This window comes from Heloderma suspectum, chromosome 5, assembly GCF_057233095.1.
Source record: "Heloderma suspectum isolate Gila_16-S chromosome 5, 16-S_ref, whole genome shotgun sequence".
In the NCBI taxonomy this organism is placed as follows: domain Eukaryota; kingdom Metazoa; phylum Chordata; class Lepidosauria; order Squamata; family Helodermatidae; genus Heloderma; species Heloderma suspectum.
Window position 1 is genome coordinate 203,664,690 of NC_139462.1, and position 18,875 is coordinate 203,683,564.

At 44.1% G+C, this 18,875-nt stretch overlaps 1 protein-coding gene across 2 annotated transcripts in view; it reads left to right on the top strand.

The window, feature by feature from the left end:
- The window catches only part of MYO3A (myosin IIIA), a 133,387-nt gene that overhangs the window by 98,672 nt on the left and 15,840 nt on the right, over positions 1 to 18,875 (top strand). For both annotated transcript variants that reach the window (XM_084860485.1, XM_084860484.1), the window contains exons 26-31: positions 89 to 200; positions 362 to 524; positions 1,715 to 1,801; positions 3,573 to 3,696; positions 5,595 to 6,861; positions 7,215 to 7,353. In XM_084860485.1, coding sequence (XP_084716611.1) covers positions 89 to 200; positions 362 to 524; positions 1,715 to 1,801; positions 3,573 to 3,696; positions 5,595 to 6,861; positions 7,215 to 7,353 — 1,892 coding nt within the window. The remainder of the gene's footprint in view (positions 1 to 88; positions 201 to 361; positions 525 to 1,714; positions 1,802 to 3,572; positions 3,697 to 5,594; positions 6,862 to 7,214; positions 7,354 to 18,875) is intronic.

Sequence of the window (18,875 nt, forward strand, 5' to 3'; positions counted from 1 at the left end):
GATAAAAGTTAACTGATCAGCGCTAAATGTTTTCTGTAAATGCAGTGCTAAAGGATTGGGTTTCTCTCTCTCTCTCTCTGTCTCTCAGATACTATCTCCTTTGTTACAAATCAAACGACAACCCCCCTGTAAGCCCTGAGACTTGTGCTGCCATCTTGGAAAAAGCCCAGCTTGATAACTGGATACTTGGGAAAACTAAGGTATTTATTTTCACACACTGGTCACAATCCGCCAGGAGGATGTCCTACTCAGATTCTTCTTTTTAATTGTGGAAACTCCAATTTTGGTGATGTAATCTATGGAAGGAAGAGAGTCTTCATTCTGTAACATGTCATTCCCCCCACCCCTCTTGTTTAAAAAGGTGTTTCTCAAGTACTACCATGTAGAGCAGCTAAACTTAATGAGAAAAGAGAGAATCAACAGGATTGTTTTGATTCAAGCATATGTCAGAGGTTGGCTTGTTTCAAAGAGATACAGAAAGCTAAAGGAGAAAAGAGAAGGAAGTGCAATTAAAATACAATCAGGTAATAGTTTGAATTAATATACATAATTATGTGCAAATATGGTTTGTGCTGTGTGTGTAGACGTGAAATAAGACAATCAGATGTAAAATAGGAGATGGTTCTGCTGTTTTTATTCTTGGCTTATTGTTTGATTATTTTGTATAATACTGTTTTGCTATCTTGCTTTATCTTCTGATACTGTAAGCCATCTTGAGTGGGCACTTCGCCTACAAAGGCAGGATATACATTTTAATATAAATACAAATAAATAAAACTTGGTTGGTGTTAAGAGTCAAATCCACTGAATCTTGAACTTGTGGCCTGGGAACATCAGCTGAAGATTCAGCCTGTGGCCAAAGGAGAGGATTACAGGGAGATCAGCCATGCCTGCCAAGGAGGCCTCTTTATACCAATAGGCCAAGAAAGATCAAGTGATATTCTCAACCCCTTTCAAGAATTCTAAGTCACCAGTATAATAATGTGCTTACTGACAAGAGCTACTGGGAGAATCTGTTGCTCTTGCGGTCTACAGACAGGCTTTACTGTGCTTCTCTCTGCCTTCTCCTTGCCCAGCCTTAACTTTGGGGGATCCGCATCTAACACTTGCCTCTTTAAAATGCGTGGCTTACATCAGTTATCTTTTTATTATGGTTGAAACTGTTATCTGGTCATACACTTCTAAAAGGTAGAATTTCCCAACTGAAGAATGCCTAATACTCGACTACTGACATTGTTTCTGCTAAGAGAGATGTCTGGCGATGATGCCAAATAAACCAATGTAAAATAGGAATGATCCAAGGTAATAAGATTAATGAAGCAGTCAACTGAGCAGCTACAAGAAGAATTTTTGCTCAACATGTGAAGCATCTTCCTATTTGGGCTTAAAGCTATTCATACTTTTAATGTGATGAATGCAATTAGATCCATTAAGTAAATTTGATGTTTGATCCCTATTCAACTGAATGAGTGTAATAATTGGGTCCTGAATTTCTAGCATGGAAAACTATCTCTTTTGGGGGGTTGAACCAGTTTGTGCTTTCTTGTCATGAGCTTGGAAGCATAAGATCTCATTTATATCTCTTGTCCTAAAGGCTATGCCTTCTTTATCCACCCCACCCCACCCCACCCCCCATAGGCATGCAGAGGTAGTTTAGCAAAAAAAAAAAAAAATGTAACTGCTTACTTACAAAGTTATCACCGTCTGTCTTTAGCTTACAGGGGATATGTTATTCGCAAGGAGTATACAAGTGTAAAGAATACATACAAAATGGAAATGTGCATTACCAGACTTCAGGCTGGTAAGAATTGATATTTAATTCCTGTAAGCTTCTATTGAGGGCAAGTCTACACAATCGTTATGTGTGGTTGTGTATCTGAACTAGAGGGAAAACACCAGCAGGTTTTTTTGTTTGTTTAATGCAACCTTCCCTACCTGGTGCCCTCCAGATGTTTTGAACTACAATTCCCATAATCCCTGACCACTGGCCATGCTGGCTGGGGCTGATGGAAGTTGTAGTCCAACCTGGAAGGCAGCAAGTTAGAGAAGGCTGGTTGAATGTGTTCCTGCCAGACCAGAGCCATTGGGAACTGTTAAGCAGTAGCTGAGAACCAGAAGCCAGGAATCAAGTCAGGGGGCAGAACCAGGAAGTTGAGCCAAGCATCAAAGCCAGGAATCAGATTCAAAGAACAAGCCAAGAGCCAGAATACACTAACAATGCCTAGGGAAAGTCCCAGCCTGAATTGAAAGCTTTTGTAGCCCTTCCCCCTGAGGAGAAACCATGGCCAGCCTGCATGGGCAAAGTCACTCCAATACCCAGGAACCCTCCTGCCTAGGAAGGGCTTCAACCGGATGTCCCAGTAGCTCAGAAGAAGGAGTGCACAGAGAGCTGAAGCTTCAACCTCCAGTAGCTCCTGGCAGTTTTGTCTTTTGTTTGCAAGTGTGATGGTATTCCGCCCCCTCCCCTCTTTGCTTTTTGCTTGGTTTTTTACTGCGATGTAATTGCTATGCTTTCTGGAGAGGGAGTCCCTTCCAGAAATGAGTGTCTGGCTCAAGAGAGTGAACTGAGTTGAGAGGCTGACCTCAGACAGGTTCTGGTGAAGCTTGGCAGGTAGACTCTGAAGGGGAAGAGGCAGCAGGACTTGTGAGACCAGGAAGGAGTAATAAGCAGGGTCTGTAAGCAGCATACCTGTCAGTTTCTTGTTCTACAGATGAGGAGCTTTAAGGAAGGGGAACCTGATACAGGGACAAGAAGACAGAGAAACCAAAACAAATGAAGAGCGGTGGAGCAAGAAGAAAATCCAGTAAAACCAACTTGAGCCCAGGAGATTAACGTGAACCCTGGAAGCCAATCCTTAGCCACTTGCTCCTCTTCTTGATTCATGTCCACCTTACTGGGCTAGCTCTGACAGTCTTGCTTATTTTGTGTCCCTAGGGGCAAGAAGAAAAAGTTATCTATTTACTCTCCAAAGCAGTCACATATTCCACAATTGCCTGTGGTGGTCCTGGTCTGCAGATCTTGCAGAATGACATGGCAGGTTCCTGAGGCATAAGAATGAAATGTATCATTTCAGAGGCAGGGGTTCACTTTTTTTTAATGCTCCCTTACGGAAAAGTCTCCCCACAAGTACAAAATTGGCACATCAGGGAGTGGGGCTGGGAGAGAACCTTCCCACGCCAAACACCAATGTGCTATTTTATTTGCAGAGAGTATTTATATGGGAGAGCATTCCTCATACCACTTCAAGATTTTGCCACCTCAGTCTGCTGCATGTGTAGGCCAAATCATTGTGTGTAGTTGGTGGGACAAACCATTCCAGTTCTGTAGGAGGAGACTGAACATATTTCAGACAAATAAGCAATTTCGTAAGAGGACCTTTTCATAAAATGGAGTCTTCCATTTCAGAGGTTGGATGAATTCTCACCCGAATACAGATCATAAAAAGAACCCTAAACAGCTCTTTGATGGTATAAACTTGCCCTCAGTCAATAGTGTGGCTATTTAACACTGTTGGTTTATGACAGTTTTCAAAAAGGTCTTATTCTTTTATTCTTATTCTAATTTATTTCAGTTGCAAGAGGACACTTTATCAGAAAGAAAATTAAAGAACAAAAGGATGCAAATAATAAAGCAGCAACAACAATTCAGTCTCACTACAGGGGAAACGAGGAGAGAAGAACTTTGCAAAGGAAAAGGTCCCGTTTGTTTTGTTATTATGATTGTTCCATTAAATGCCATCTCCTTCTGCAATAAAATATAGCCAGAAAGCAGCAATATATCCTAGACCATGACAAACTGCAGTCTTCCATGCAGACAGGGTGAGATATATCTCAACATATTAACTTTTTTTCAGTAGACATTTCATGAAAGGGTATGTGATTTCCATTAAAAATACTGAAGGCAAATAAATAAAAAATTCACTGCTAACTTTAATCCACATCTGATTTGAAAAAGGGATTGGGGGCTATAAGTCTATATAGTGGATTCTTGACTCCATTTGGTGGGGTACCACATATATTTTAAAAGGTCAAGGTTGGATATTATCCAGATATTGAGAGTTCAACACAGGGAAAAGTAGGGGCAAGAAAATAGCATCACATATTCTCCTTAGCTAGCACTCAGACTGGAGGACAATTCACTGAAGCACATGGTCTTATTCTTAAACTGGTTTAGGTCAGCTGCTGCTACTACCTGTGGCTTAGAGCTGCAGCCCACAGCTATGCATGTTTACTCAGAATTCAGTGGGACTTACATCTACATGTGGATAGGATTGCAGCCTTTATGTCTCTAGGACAGTAGTGGGCAACTTGTGGTCCTCCAGATGTTTTGATCTACAACTCCCATAGTCTTTCACTATTCGCTGTGTTGGTTAGGGCTGATGGGAGTTGTAAGCCAAAACATCTGGAAGACCCCAAGTTGCCCCATTCTGCTCTAGGAAGATGCTTCATCTTCACAACAATCCAGGAGGTCGAAGAACATATAAAACCTTGTCACCATTCAAGATACTATCCTTTGGGCTTTGGCCCATAATGTTCTCAGGCTCTGACTGGCTTCCAACCTGGCCCTCTGATGGGATGTAAGATATGTATTCTTCCTGGGTCAGACCCACTTCTAGTATTGACATTCTGACTAAGGCCAAATAGCTTCTGCCTTTTAGTCCTTTTCCAGATGCCCTGACCCAGCCCTGTGACAGCACTCACAACAAATCCAGAAAAGCACCGGACAAGGATCTAAGAGAAGCCTGAGTTGAGTTTTATATAGGAAGAGTATCATAGGGAACTGGTAGGATACATTGTGAAGAAAGGGGATATGTGAGGATTTTGAGAGATTGATAAGGGGCTGATTCTTGTAGGAGTGTTGATGGATCTGAGAATTCATGGTACTGTCCCAACAACACAGGAGCTGGTATCCTGGAGTCACAGGTCTGCAACTGAGATGAAGGAGTTGTCCAGCTACGGTGAAAGGCTAGCACTGGAGCTAGGGTCTAGGTAGGACATGATTGCTGAAACAGCAGGGAAGCTTTTACCCACCTCCACCCACCCTAATCTCCAACAGAAAACCAATCCTAAAACTCTTTGGATCATCTCAAACAAATAATAATAACTTAAACCAGTACCATAGAACATAATTTAGCTTGCCCACTTGACTTCAACTGGACTGCACTGACTTGAGTGATTTATTTATTTATTTATTTACAACATATTTATTTATATACTGCTCCACATCTAAACAGATTCTGGAGCGGTGAACAATAAGAGATAAAATAATTAAAAGAATAAAACACTATATTATTCTTTTTAAAAACAGAGTGCCAATAAAAACTGTGAATGATTTTGTGAGTGATTGCCTCATAAACAATCTAAAATGGCTACTCTTGGAGATACTGAAGAATACTGCTATTCAAAAGTATGTGTCTTCATTTTTCAGATCCTGTTCCTGCTGTAAGCAAAACCAAAACCAAAAAAAAATTCTATTGTTTTCATTTTTTTTAATTTATCATATTGACATTGTAATGCATCTACAGGGCCCTGAGGGCTCTTGTAAGGTTACAATATCTGTCTCCTATAATACCGCCTAAATATGTCTGTTTCAGAGAATCACTTCTCAGGAAGGAACAAGCTGAGGCAGCAGCTAGTCCAAGTGAAGAGGAAAAAGGTGGACAAATTCCAGAGGCTAAAGGTGGTGCAGCTATTGGACAAAACTCTCCTCGTAGTGAAGAGGAAGCCGCTGTTATCCTTCAGAGCAACTACCGGGGTTATAGAGAACGTAAAAGGGTAAAGGAGCAGTGTAGGACAATGGGAGGTGCAGATGTTGTACAGAGCCCGCCTCCAGAGGCTGAGGGTGGTGCAGCTGCTGTACAGAAGTCCCTTCCTCATACAGAAGAGGAAGCTGCTGTTATCCTTCAGAGTAACTACAGGGGTTACAGAGAACGTAAAAGGGCAAAGGAGCAGTGCAAGACAATGGGAGATGAAGATGTTGTGCAGAGCTCGCCTCCAGAGGCTGAGGGTGGTGCAGCTTCTTCCCCTCCAACTGAAGAAGCCGCTGTTATCCTTCAGAGCAACTACCGGGGTTACAGAGAACGTAAAAGGGTAAAAGAACAGTGCTGCAAGAAAATGGTGGCTCAAGCACCATCTTCATTGCAGAACTTCCAGTTGTCCCCCCAAAATGTTCAAAATATGTTGGAAGCAGAAGCTGGTATGGGCCAAAAAGATACAGCTGCTGCTCTTCCTTGGAACAGCTCCTACTTGGATCAAAGGACACCAGAGGGGAACACAGAGGTTCTTCCCCAGGGAGGAAGTTCTTCAGTTAAACAAAAGCCTCCAGAGGAAGACACAAAGCAGGCCACTTCCAACCGCTTGTCTAAAAAAGCATCTTTCAGAAAAGTAAATGAGCCTAGCCAGCAAACTCCTCAGGAAAGGAGTAGTACAGATGAGAAAAACCAAGCTCCCATTGTTCCCCATGATCGTCACCTGGAAAGAGGGTCTCTGAAACATGGCCAGCTAATTCCCAATGAAAACAAAGCAACTCTAAGGAGAGGCTCCGCAAGAGGCTCTCAGAAACATATGGAAGCCAACAAGCCAGCCTCGGGAGACAAAGAGAAGGCAGCGTTAGTCATCCAGAGTAATTACCGAGGGTACCGAAGACGGGGAGAGCTTAGAAAAGAAGGGAAATTACCTTGTAAAAGCCAAGAGAGCACCCACAGAGAGCTGAAAGGTGGAGGAGGGCACAGTCAAAATCCTGGGTCTAAGACGGCAACAAAAGGGAGGCAGAGCTCTGGTGCTCAGGCTAAGGATCCACAGGATGTCCTAAAAGATGGGCCAGAGAAGGAGAGGTCTGACCTGGCTGCTTTCTCCAGGCAGGTAAGGAGCTTGAGGAATAGATGTGCTTCTATGGCTCACTCCTTATGAAATATGCTGTGGGTGCTGTTTGCATTAAATGATGATTCACTGGAAACGAATGCACCGAATCACACAATTTTAGAATTGCAGTAAATGCAGTAATAATAATAATAATAATAATAATAATAATAATAATAATATATTTTTAATGTAGCATGAGAGATTTGGTTCTGCATGAGAGTTTCTTGAGGTTTTCAAGATAGCTGTGGAAGCAGAGTTTTCTGTAACAAAATGAATCGGTTCGCATTCTCCTTTCATGCTGGTTTCCCTTCAATTTGCCTTTAAACATGGCTTTGTTCTCTCTCTGTATGTAGATCTCAAAATTATCAGAAGACTATCTGGTGCTGCAGCAGAAACTGAGTGAAATAATTCTGTCACATCAGCTGAGGCCTGTGATGCTCTCCAAACACAAACAACCTGATGGCCACCTTTCTCCTCGTGTTTGTCAGCCTGGTAGAAAAAAAATCTATCTCCTTATTTAAAGGCAATATTAATATGGTTCAATTAGGTGATCTGCAACTACAGCTGCTTTTAGGGCTTTACACCACTAAAAGAGCCAGTGTGGTATAGTGGTTAGAGTGTTGGACTGGGACTCAGGAGATCCAGGTTCTAGTCCCCACTCACCCATGAAGTCCACTGGGTGAATTTTGGGCCAGTCGCTAACTTTCAGCCTAACTTACCTCACAGGGCTGTTGTGAGGATAAAATGGAGAGGAGGCGGACCATGTAAGCCACCTTGGATTCCTTGCAAGAGGAAAAAAGGTGGAATGCAAATGTAATTGTCATCATCTCTGAAATCAATGAAATCAAAAATAATAATGGTTTCAGGCTGGGTTAAAAAAGATGGCTCTTGAATCAGAAAATTAAAGCTAGATAGTAGTAAGGTCAAGTGAGTTTGGTATAAGCAAAGGATCCATAATTACTCAACCAGTCAGTCAGAGAGGGAAATTTGCCTTATTGTTCAAATTCAAACAGTGGAAGCAAATACAAATTTACAACTTCTTGAATGATTGATTGATTGAACAGCATGTTCTCTGGATGGCTTACAATAACAATAAAACATTAAAATGCAATAATCAGAGAACAATGAAACCCAATTCGAGCATACAAATTTCAGCAGCAGAGAGAAATACACAGTGAAATACATTGAAACATATACAAGAGATCTGAAATGCATTGGATTCAAAGGTTTAGAATGTAAAAGCCTGGTAAAATAAAAAGATACTCACTCTGTGCTGAAATGACCACCAATAAATTGCCAAGCAAGCCTCTCTGGAGAGGGTATGCCATAAACAGTGGGCAGTATCCAATGGTGGGCCTAGTCAGATTAGGCCTATTCATTTCAATGGGTCTACTCTGAGTAGGAGTACCATTGGATACCACCCAGTGCCAATGCCAATAAGGCCCTTTCCCAACTAGCCACTTCTCAAACCTCACTTGGTGGGGGCACCTTGAAAAAGGCCTCTGAATTAATTTATTTTTACTGTAGCTGCATGACCTGACTCTGATATTTGTTATTTCAGACATCACATTCTTCCAAACCATGATTTGAAGGACTGAGAGCATCCTGCAGGCTCACATGTATTCCCTTCTCCTTTGCTTGCATATAACCACATCCAAATGAGGCAAACTATTATTAATGCTAACCAGGATGATCTCCACACCATGGGTTTGAAAACCAATTTCAGACCATGATTTCAGACCATGTTTGGGGGCAATACCTGCTTAGCACTAGCCATAGTTTGCCTGATACAGATGTCACAGCAAACTATAATTAGGAACATAGGAAGCTGCCTTATACCGAGTCATTGGCACATCTAGCCCAGTATTGTCAACACTGACTGACAGCAATGGCTCTTAGGGTTTCAGGCAGGTTTCTGCCCTAATCCTACATGGAGAAACCAGGGATTGAACCTGGGACCTTCTGCATGCAAAGCAGGTACTCTACCACTGAGCTACAAATCCAGGCATGAACAGGGAGAAGAAAGAGTACACAAACCTAGGGATGCACGAAAGTCACTTACCTGGTCTCGCAGCTTGCTTCGCGGTGGGGGGGAGGCGCTTCGCTGCTCCCCCCGAAGTTCAGGCCGGGGGGGGAGGCTTCCCTCCTCGCCCGGCCGAAATTCAGGCTGGGGGGGAGGCTTCCCGCCTCGCCTGGCCGAAATTCAGGCCGGGGAGAAGCGCCCCATCTCCCCGGCCGCGAACTTAAAAAAAAAAAAAAAAAACGCCCCTGTGATAGGCTACGTAACGATTAACGTAGCCTATCGTGGCTAGATCTGCAAAGTCAGCCATGATAGGCTACGTTAATCGTCACGTAGCCTATCACGGGTGACTTTGAAAAAAAAAAAGCGCGTACGCAAATGGCGGCCCCCATAGGGAGCCGCCATTCGCATTCCTTATTTGGTCCCTGTAGTCTATGTAAAGATTTACGCAGACTACGGCGAAAATAAGGGCAACGCTATTTGCGTTGTCCTTATTTTCACCGTAGTCTACGTAAATCTTTACGTAGACTACAGGGACCAAATAAGGAACGCGAATGGCGGCTCCCTATGGGGGCCGCAATTAGCCGTACGTGCTTTTTTTTTTTTTTAAGTCACCTGTGATAGGCTACGTGACGATTAACGTAGCCTATCACGGCTGACTTTGCAAATCTAGCCGTGATAGGCTACGTTAATCGTTACGTAGCCTATCACAGGGGCGTGTCTTTTTTTTTACTTTTCTTGTAACGGCGGCGGCGGCAGCCGGTCGAAAGACCGGCTGCCGCCCCCGCCCCTGACGAAGACCTGCCGAACCGCCGCTGGGACCCGCCGCCGGGAGGGACATTCGTGAAAGGTAAGTCCCATCCCGGGGGGGGGCAGGGGGTGGGGGGGCGGAGAATTTCTCCCCGAACAACCTTCTGAGGACCGAATGCGTTGGCACTCGGCCCCCCGAAGTTTCGGGGAGAAATTCTCCCCCATCCCTACACAAACCTGTGTCACATTCACAGTCTGTCTTAGACCATGGTTTTGAGCCAGCCTGCATGCCAGATGCAACCTGCACACACACACATACACAGAGAGAGGGAGAGCGTGCACAATTAGGCTTAGAAAAAGGTCCCATTCTACAAATGGGACCTTTTTTCTAAACCTAATTACTGTATCAGGGAGAGGGGAAAAGAGATTTTCAAAGGGTGAAAATCTCCCCAATATTCATTCATTCAATAAATTTATTTATTGCTTACCATATTTTTAAAAATGTATCTCTAACCTTCCATTCCCCTAATGGCAACTGTTGTGTTGTTGTTCAGTCGTTAAGTCGTGTCTGACTCTTCGTGACCCCGTGGACCATAGCACGCCAGGCCTTCCTGTCCTCCGCTGAGTGCGCTCAAGTTCATATTCATTGCATCGGTGATGCTATCTAGCCATCTCATCCTCTGCCGTCCCCTTCTCCTTTTGCCTTCAATCCATCCCAGCATCAGGGTCTTTTCCAGTGAGTTTTCTCTTTGCATTAGATGGCCAAAATATTTGAGCTTCAGCTTCCGAATCTGTCCTTCCAATGAGCAATCAGGGTTGATTTTGGCAATTAGGCATGCACAAATGGGACCTTTCTTCTAAGCCTAATTTCCACACAGAAGGGAGGATAGAAGGAGGAGAGTGAAAACTGGGGAGAGAGAGAGACGGTGGCAGAGAAGAGAAAAATTGGGTGGCAGAAAGGAAATGGCTGCCCCCCCCGGCTCTGCCCCTGCCCACTTTTGGCTCCAACCCCACCCACAGCTGAGTGGCCTAGCACCAGTATCAGTCCCCAAGAGATACTTTACTGTGGGCATACTTGGTTTCTCGTGCTAATGAAATGAGCTGAAATGTTAAGCTGGATTCTGATAGAAGTTTAACTGAGTCCTGACAGCATGAGTCATCATTCTTAGCTAATATGGTTCAAAGATAGTTCAAAGATGATTTCGGAAAGTAGCAAACACCTCTCTTCACATAACACATATGAGAGAGGCAAGAGAATAGACAGCTGAGCCTACATTTCCTCTTCTTTCCATTCATACATGCCAGGAAGTGGAAGAAAGGAAGAAAGGTGCTTAGCCCTTCGAAAACCGAAAGAAACTAGTGTGGGATGAATCACTGGTAACATCATTCCTGCAGGCTTGCAGGTCTGGTGAGCATGACATCACCAGTTATGGTGATCTACTTTAGATCCCCCAGTTTGGAGCCATCCATTATGGATTCTGTGGGGTAGTTGTCTGTTGGGATGAACCCAAAGCCCAACTGCCCAACAAGGACATGCCTTATGCGGTGTATGTATGTATGTATGTATGTATTCATTCATTCATTCATTCATTCATTACTAATACTTATATACTGCGTAATATAATAAAATCTCTAGGCTGCTAACATAATATTAAAAATCACTATTTCTAATACACTATTAAAAACCATTTCAACTACAATAACAATAAAAGGCAATACAAAGAACAGTGAGATGGAGCAGCATATGGTTAATTGCATGTTCCTGATGGTTCCACATGGACCCATGGCCCAGTTAGAGCCCACCAGGAAAAGAGCCTTCAGTGTGGTGGCCCCCTTCCTGTGGAACTCCCTGCCTTTGGAGGTCAGGCAGGCACCAACACTGTGTTCCTTCCGGCGCCTCCTGAAGTCATTGTTATTTCGGGAAGCCTTCCTTGAGTAACCAGCCGCGGTTTATTTAATTCGGCCTCGTTGGAACTTGTCTCTTTTAAAATTTGTTCAATGTTTTAACATGGTGTTTTATTATTTTATCTTTGCTGTTCACCGCTCTAAGATCTTTTGATGTGGAGCAGTATATACATATTATAAATAAATGAACAAACAAATTACAAGCACAGAAAGCCTGGGTGAATAAGTGAGTTTTTGGGAGTCATTTAAAACATACCACGTTTTCCGCATCCCAAACTGCATAGGGGAGGGTCTTCCAGAGAATGGGAACTGCCACCAAGAACCTTCAAGATATTATGGGGTGACATTCTGTTGTTCACAGAATGATCAGTAAGACCTCCTCTGAAGATCTTGAAGATCGGCTGGATAGAGAGAGAGAAAGGCAGTTCCCTAAACAAAGTAGCTGTTGTTTAGAGCAGTCCTGTCCTCTCATTTTGCACAACTCAAGGATAACTTTATTATTATAAATCTAACGTGTTCTGCATGTCCCAGGTAACTTTTTCAAGAGACATTTTGGATGTAAATCACAAATACTCAAGATTTTGTAAGCTAGTGTATTTAGGCTTCAGCAAGCTTACATCCCAGTCCTGACAAAATTATTTGTTAATACGTCCATTGGTTTTAGATGGATTTGATTCCAACTTAGTTTGCTTTGGATTGCAACCTTACAGCCCACCGAGTTCAGTGGAACTCCCTTCCTAGTACATTTTATTGGAATTGAAGTGTGCCTGTAGTAAACCAACTCGAGTACTATTTTTAGTGGAAAGGCGGGATATAAATTAAATAAATAGAGAGTAAATCCCATTAAACTCAGTGAGAATTACATGCTTAGGTTTGGCCATTTAGTGAGGCTATACCAATTTAAGGCACAATCCTATGCATATTTAGACAGAAAAAAGGCCTACAACTTCCAGCATGCCCCAGCCAGCCATAGCGTGCTGGAAGTTGTAGGCCTTTTTTCTGTCTAACCATGCATAGGATTGCACCCTTAAGCTGTCTATTTTATTTTATTTTATTTTATTTTATTTTTATTTATTTATTTATTAAATTTATTAATCGCCCATCTGGCTGGTCACCCAGCCACTCTGGGCGATGTACAATAATAAAAACCGTTTAAAACAATAAAATTCTACATTAAAACATCATATTTCTAAAAATACCCTAACCCACCCCCAATGCCTTCCTGAACAACCACATTTTTAATGCATAAGAGGGGGCATGGTGGAGTTCCCTAGGGAGGGAGTTCCACAGAGTGGGGGCCACCACAGAGAAGGCCCTCTCCCTCTTCCTCACCAGTCTAGCTGTCCTGGCTGATGGGGCAGAGAGAAGGCCATCCAAGGCTGATCTTGTTAAGTGGCCTGTCTCATGTTGCTGGAAGCGCTCCTTGAGATAGGCTGGGCCAGAACCATATAGGGTTTTAAAGGTCAAAACCAACACCTTGAATTTGGCCCGGAAAACAACTGGTAACCAGTGCAACTCCTTCAGCACTGGAGTAATGTGATCACAGCGGCATCTGCCTTTAATCAGGCGAGCTGTCACGTTCTGTACCAGCTGTAGCTTCCGAACCATCTTCAAGGGTAACCCCACGTAGAGTGTATTACAGTAGTCTAAGCTAGAGGAGACCAGGGCATGTGCTACCGATGGAAGCAGATGGTTGGGAAGGTAGGGGCGCAGCCACTGTATCAGATGGAGTTGGAACAGTGCTGTCCAGCTCACAGCTGACACTTGAGCCTCCATGGACAGCTGGGAGTCTAAAATGACCCCCAGGCTGCAGACCTGGTCTTTCAAGGGTAGCCATACCCCATTCAGCACCAGGTCAACATCCCCCAACCTCCTCTTGTCTCCCACCAAAAGAACCTCGGTCTTGTCAGGGTTCAGCTTCAGCTTATTCCTCCCCATCCAGCCACTCACCATCTCCAGACATTTGGAGAGGGATTCTACAGCCAACCTTGGTGAAGAATTGAACGAGAGGTAGAGCTGCGTGTCATCCGCATATTGATGACACCGCACCCCAAACCTCTTGATGATTAGGCTCCCAGTGGTTTCACATAGATGTTAAATAGCATCGGGGAGAGGATGGAACCCTATGGCACCCCACAAGTGAGCGGCCACGGGTCCGAAACCTCCTCTCCCAGTGCTACCCTCTGGTACCTGCCGGAGAGGAAGGACCGGAACCACCGCAATATGGTGTATCCAATGCCCAACCCCTCCAGGTGGTCCAGGAGGATACTGTGGTCAAAGGTATCAAAAGCTGCTGAGAGGTCAAGGAGAACTAGGAAGAAGCATTCGCCCCTATCCAGAGCCCTCCTCATATCATCCACCAAGGCGACCAAGGCCGTTTCTGTCCCATGCCCAGGCCTGAAGCCCAACTGAAATGGATCTAGATAATCAGCTTCTTCCAAGTGTGCCTTCAACTGCATCGCCACCACCCACTCAATCACCTTGCCCAAAAATGGCAGATTCGAGACTGGGCGAAAGTTGTTCAGAACTTGGGGATCCAAGGAGGGCTTCTTTAAGGACGGTCTTATCATTGCCTGTTTGAGGGCTGATGGCATCACTCCACCGCCATGATCACCTCACCCAATCTCTCTCTGCAGCCCATAATGAGCCAAGATGGGCAAGGATCAAGTAAGCAGGTGGTCAGCCTTACAGATGAAAGCACCTTGTCCACTTCATCAGAAGGAAGAAGCTGGAACCGATCCCACAAAACCAGTTGACATCAGTGGCACCAGCCGTGCTCACTATGGGGCACAGGTCCAGAGCTCTGCAGTCAAGGTGCCCCCCCCAACAGGTAACCATGCGGTGGTGGCAGAGTCTGCTTCTCCGCTGTCTCCTAGTCTGCTTGCAAAAGGATGTGCCAGGGCAGTGGGCTGGGTGATGCTCAGCCCTGCAGCATATCATTTTAAATTAACAGAGGTTTTTTTCTTAAGTTTGAGTAGCAGCAAGGTGAACCAATCAAAGCTGATTCTTGGGGCGGGAGGGGGAGATACATGGCCAATGAGGGCACAGGAGAAGTATAAGGGAAAAAAAGGTTCCATTTAAAATGGCATGCCACGGGGCTGTATCCTCACCCAGCTGGCTAAAACAGTGGGTCCATTTGCCAGCAGGCTAGGAGACGGAGAAAGACGAGGAGGAGCCACTGCTTCCCCCCCCCCCAGTAAAAAAAAGAAGAAGGGGTATCTGTCTGGCAGGAGGTGGAGAAAGCAAATTACCAAGCCCCCTTCCAAGCTAGCAGTGAATGGGAACTTTTAAACTGATGGGCAGGATCCAATGGGATGTTTGCACCCCCACTGATTATTTTCCGCCCCACCGATTCCCTTCCGCAAGCAGTGGGTCCCACCAATTCCATTGCACAAGTGCAGCCCACAGCTTACGCAAGGGAGATTTAGTGCTTCCTAGGGGAAGCCTTTGTGCAAAGTCCACTGACCTGCCTCCTTCCAGAAACAAGCATTTCCGCTCATTTTGCTCTGGAAGTACTAAATCGCTGTTGTGCAATGGAAATGGCAGGGTGTAAGAGAATCAGCAGGGATGTAAGCAACCCATTGGATCCTGCCCAGTGTTCCTAGCCGTGGGGGAATGATTTGTGGGGGGGCAAGGCTGGGGATGGACTTATAAATAATGTGACGAACGCCTTTTACCCCAAAGGTGATTCGATTGGACTCAACTGCAATTTGTCCTTCATTGAATAAATGCACTTGTGAGCAATTCGTGGTTTAGATGACCGTTTATTCTATTTTAAAAGGAAGCTTTTTATTTTCTTGTATTTAACCTTCTGAAATGCTAGCTTTTAATTTTCTTTATGCAACTGAGCAGGATTGTCAGTGGTAATATTATTGGGAGAACTTATATAAAAAGAAATGACATTTAAAAAAAAGTCCATCGATGCTTTTCTTTGCTTGACTAAGGCACAATTTAATTTTTGGAATGGAATCAGGAGGAACAATATTATTATCAATAATAATACCTTTCAAACATTCAGTCTGTGGCAAAAACGTCATAAAAGCCCTGTAGGCTTTCAGTCACAGGCATATTTTCTTGTCAAGTTATAAACCTTCAGAAAGACATTCACATTTTGAAAGAAGTTTGATTAGCCTATGTTTAGTGAGCTCTTAAAACAAATTAATTCAGTGCAGACCTTTGCAGGAGAGCGAGATAAATTTGTGAACTTCACATGTTGGCATTTCATTTTTTTTTTAATGTTCAAAGAAAATGAACAGCACAATCCTGTGCATGTCTACTCAGAAGTAAGATCATAGAGTTAAATGGGGCTTACTTCCAGGAAAGTGGGTATAGTAGTGCCGCCTTTGTCTATTTTATATTATCAAGAAGATATTTTAACTCATGGGGGGATCAGTCCTATGGACACCACTCACTGTCTAGAGAGCCATAGGATTGTTCAGTTTCTGGTAACTGAGGTCGTAGCTGGCGCGGTTCTTCCCCATCTCCACTCTTGGAAACAGAACGTGGAGAGGATGTAAAGGGGGCAGTCCTGGAGGAGGGGAGGAGACTGCAGAAGCCTCTTTGGGGGGCTTCCTATGTGCTGCACAGCTCCCCCCCCCCGTGCCAAAGTCCCTGGCTAGATGCACGAAATCACGCACCTAGCTGAAAATGCAGGGTGGCCAGAGCACAGAGGAGAGGCTTGCTTCCGTGCTCCAGCTGCCCTTCACAGGATAGTCACCAGCCTCCAAGTTGGGAGTCTGATGTCTATCTTCATAGGATTGTGCCCTAATTACCACAGAAAATTCAGGCACCGATTCTTCGTGTTCTGTGGATCTTATGACCAGCTGTAATGCAGATGTTATGTAATTCTCCAGTTGTTTTGGCCTTCAGTGTCCCTCATCCCTCATCATTGGTATGCTGGCTAGAGCTGATGGGAATGGTAGGCCAACACATCTGGAGGGCCTACAAAACATCTTGTAATGCAGCTGGTAATGCAGCTTGTTGCTCTTATCATGACTGGCTGGAACAGATGTGTGGTATTTTACTCTCTAGGTCTGACACTCTCTTGAAAAATGTGCAATCACTTGCTTGTTTAGCCATGCTGGGATGCGTTTCTAAGAGGAGAAGGTTTATATAGAAGAGAGAGACAGTTAAATATTGTTTATTGCTGTGTCCTGGACATACATAACAAACTGTTTTCTTCTTTCTCTATGTTTTTAAGTGACGGCCAAAGTCACTGAGCATTGAGGAAAAATGGGTAGCCTGAGTCCATCCTTGAAGTTCTGAAACCAGGGAGGAGTCAGACCCAGAATTTGCTTCTGTCCTGTCTCCCATCTTATGTGTAACAGCACAGAGGAACTGGAAAGACAAACCTGACTAGCTCAGCCCAGCATTCCTGCAGGCATCCACATGGCAACTTCCCAGCTCAGTGGGATAGAGCCCCTGCTTGGCATGCAGAAGGTCCCAGGTTCAATCCCCGGCATTTCCAGGTAGGGCTAGGAAAAAATCCTGCCAGAATCCCTGGACAGCTGCTGTCAGTCAGCATCGACAATACTGGGCTAATGGACCAATGGACTGATGGTGTAAGGCAGCTTCCTAGGTTCTATGTTCCTGCGTTCCATAATTAGCACAAATAGGAAATGTTCTGGCAAGAAAAGACACTTTATCTCTTAGGCCGCTATAACGTTGACCCTGAAAAACTGGCTACGCAAGATATCACAATTCATGCTGGTCTCACAGTTGCCCCTGTTGGTTGTGCGAATTACGGAGCAGCTGAGATGGACTATAGGGATCAAATGTGTGTCTTGAGTCTATCCAATCCCCCCAAATAGAAGTGTTTTTACATAGATGTGTTCTTACAGATGTAAGTATTGAGGACCATTAGCCTGGTGCCACCCCTAAACTCAACCTTAAAATAAGCAAAAGGTTTGACATGTTTACCAAGATTTCCTGAACTCAGCCTGTAAACATGACAGTAGTTCCAGTATGGGCCATTCATCACAAGTCAGCATCACTTATCATGGGCATCAACAGTCCAAAAAGAAAAAGGATTGCAGTGTTCATTTAAGTTCTGTATACTCAGTAGCCCTCTTCATGCATTTGCCGAAGAGGGGTTTGATATGAGCATGAAGGGGCCCAGCATGCACACTCAGCACCACCCCTCCACTCCTGACCTAAGGGTGCTTTAACCACATTTGGTTTAACATGGTTACAGAGCCCCACATGATTGGGAACCCCAATAAGCCAAGATTCCCAGTCACAGGGAGCAGAGTGACGCATTGCAGACTGCCTCCCACCACCATGGGGAAGTCAGGTGTCCAGGGGCCAGGACTGAAGCATGCATTCTCCATGCTTACAGCAAAGCCATCTTTGGTGAACAGCCTGAAATTATAGCAGCTTCTGAGTATGCACAAGTTATAGCTCTCGTCTCAATGGATAGTTGTATCTTCGTTCTTATTATTAGGCTCTGCCTAGTAGTGATCATAGGCCGTTGTGATGTGTGTGTGTCTAATTGTAATGAGAAGCATTGATTATGCAGGAGCAGTAAATAACACATTCTGACCTTTTCTTCATTAATAAAGAAAATACAACGTTTACCTCCAGCAGTGTTTCTGCTTCCTCAGCCCAGCCATCAATCAGAGGTTAAAAACTTGTCTCTAAGTGGAGAGTTAATTAAAAACCAGCACATCTTCTTTCCTATCCTTTAAAAAGCAGTGATTTCAGAGAGAAGATTCCCTACCAAGTTGCATCACTGTGGTCCCTGTTTCCAATAAAGGCATTAATCAGCGAGTGGCAATGATGGCTGATCCTTTGTTTTCCTTTAAATCAGTTGGCATTTCAGTTTCCGTAATTACTGTAATAGTTCAAGTAATAATTGTACACTTTTCCTTCAACTTCACTTGTTCAGTTTGTCATCTTACAGCTGTGATATGGGAATCCAAAAATAGTACTTTGTATGCCAAACAGGATTGCTTGTCTGCCTTTAGCTATGAATAGAGCCACATTACTCATTTTTGACAGCCCACAGTGGCTCTAGCGGTTAACTTTTGATTTTAGCTATATTTCCTGTAGATTATTTTTGTTGGCCACCCAAGGTGAAAGTGTAGTAAGAAAGCTGGCTGATGTGTTACGGCCAAGAATTTCATGTTTTCAAATAGTTGCTTTAAGGAGGCAGGGAAGGCTTAAGGTGTTGTTATCCTATACTCAGCTGCACAGGGGCACATCCATCAGCTCATGGAATTGGTTTGAAGAATAATTCTATATGTACACTGATCACCAGAGTAAGTTCAGACCCTTCCATCCAGAGGTTCCATTCACAGTTTGGAACAAACCACTATTTTCCATTTCATCTGAATATGGG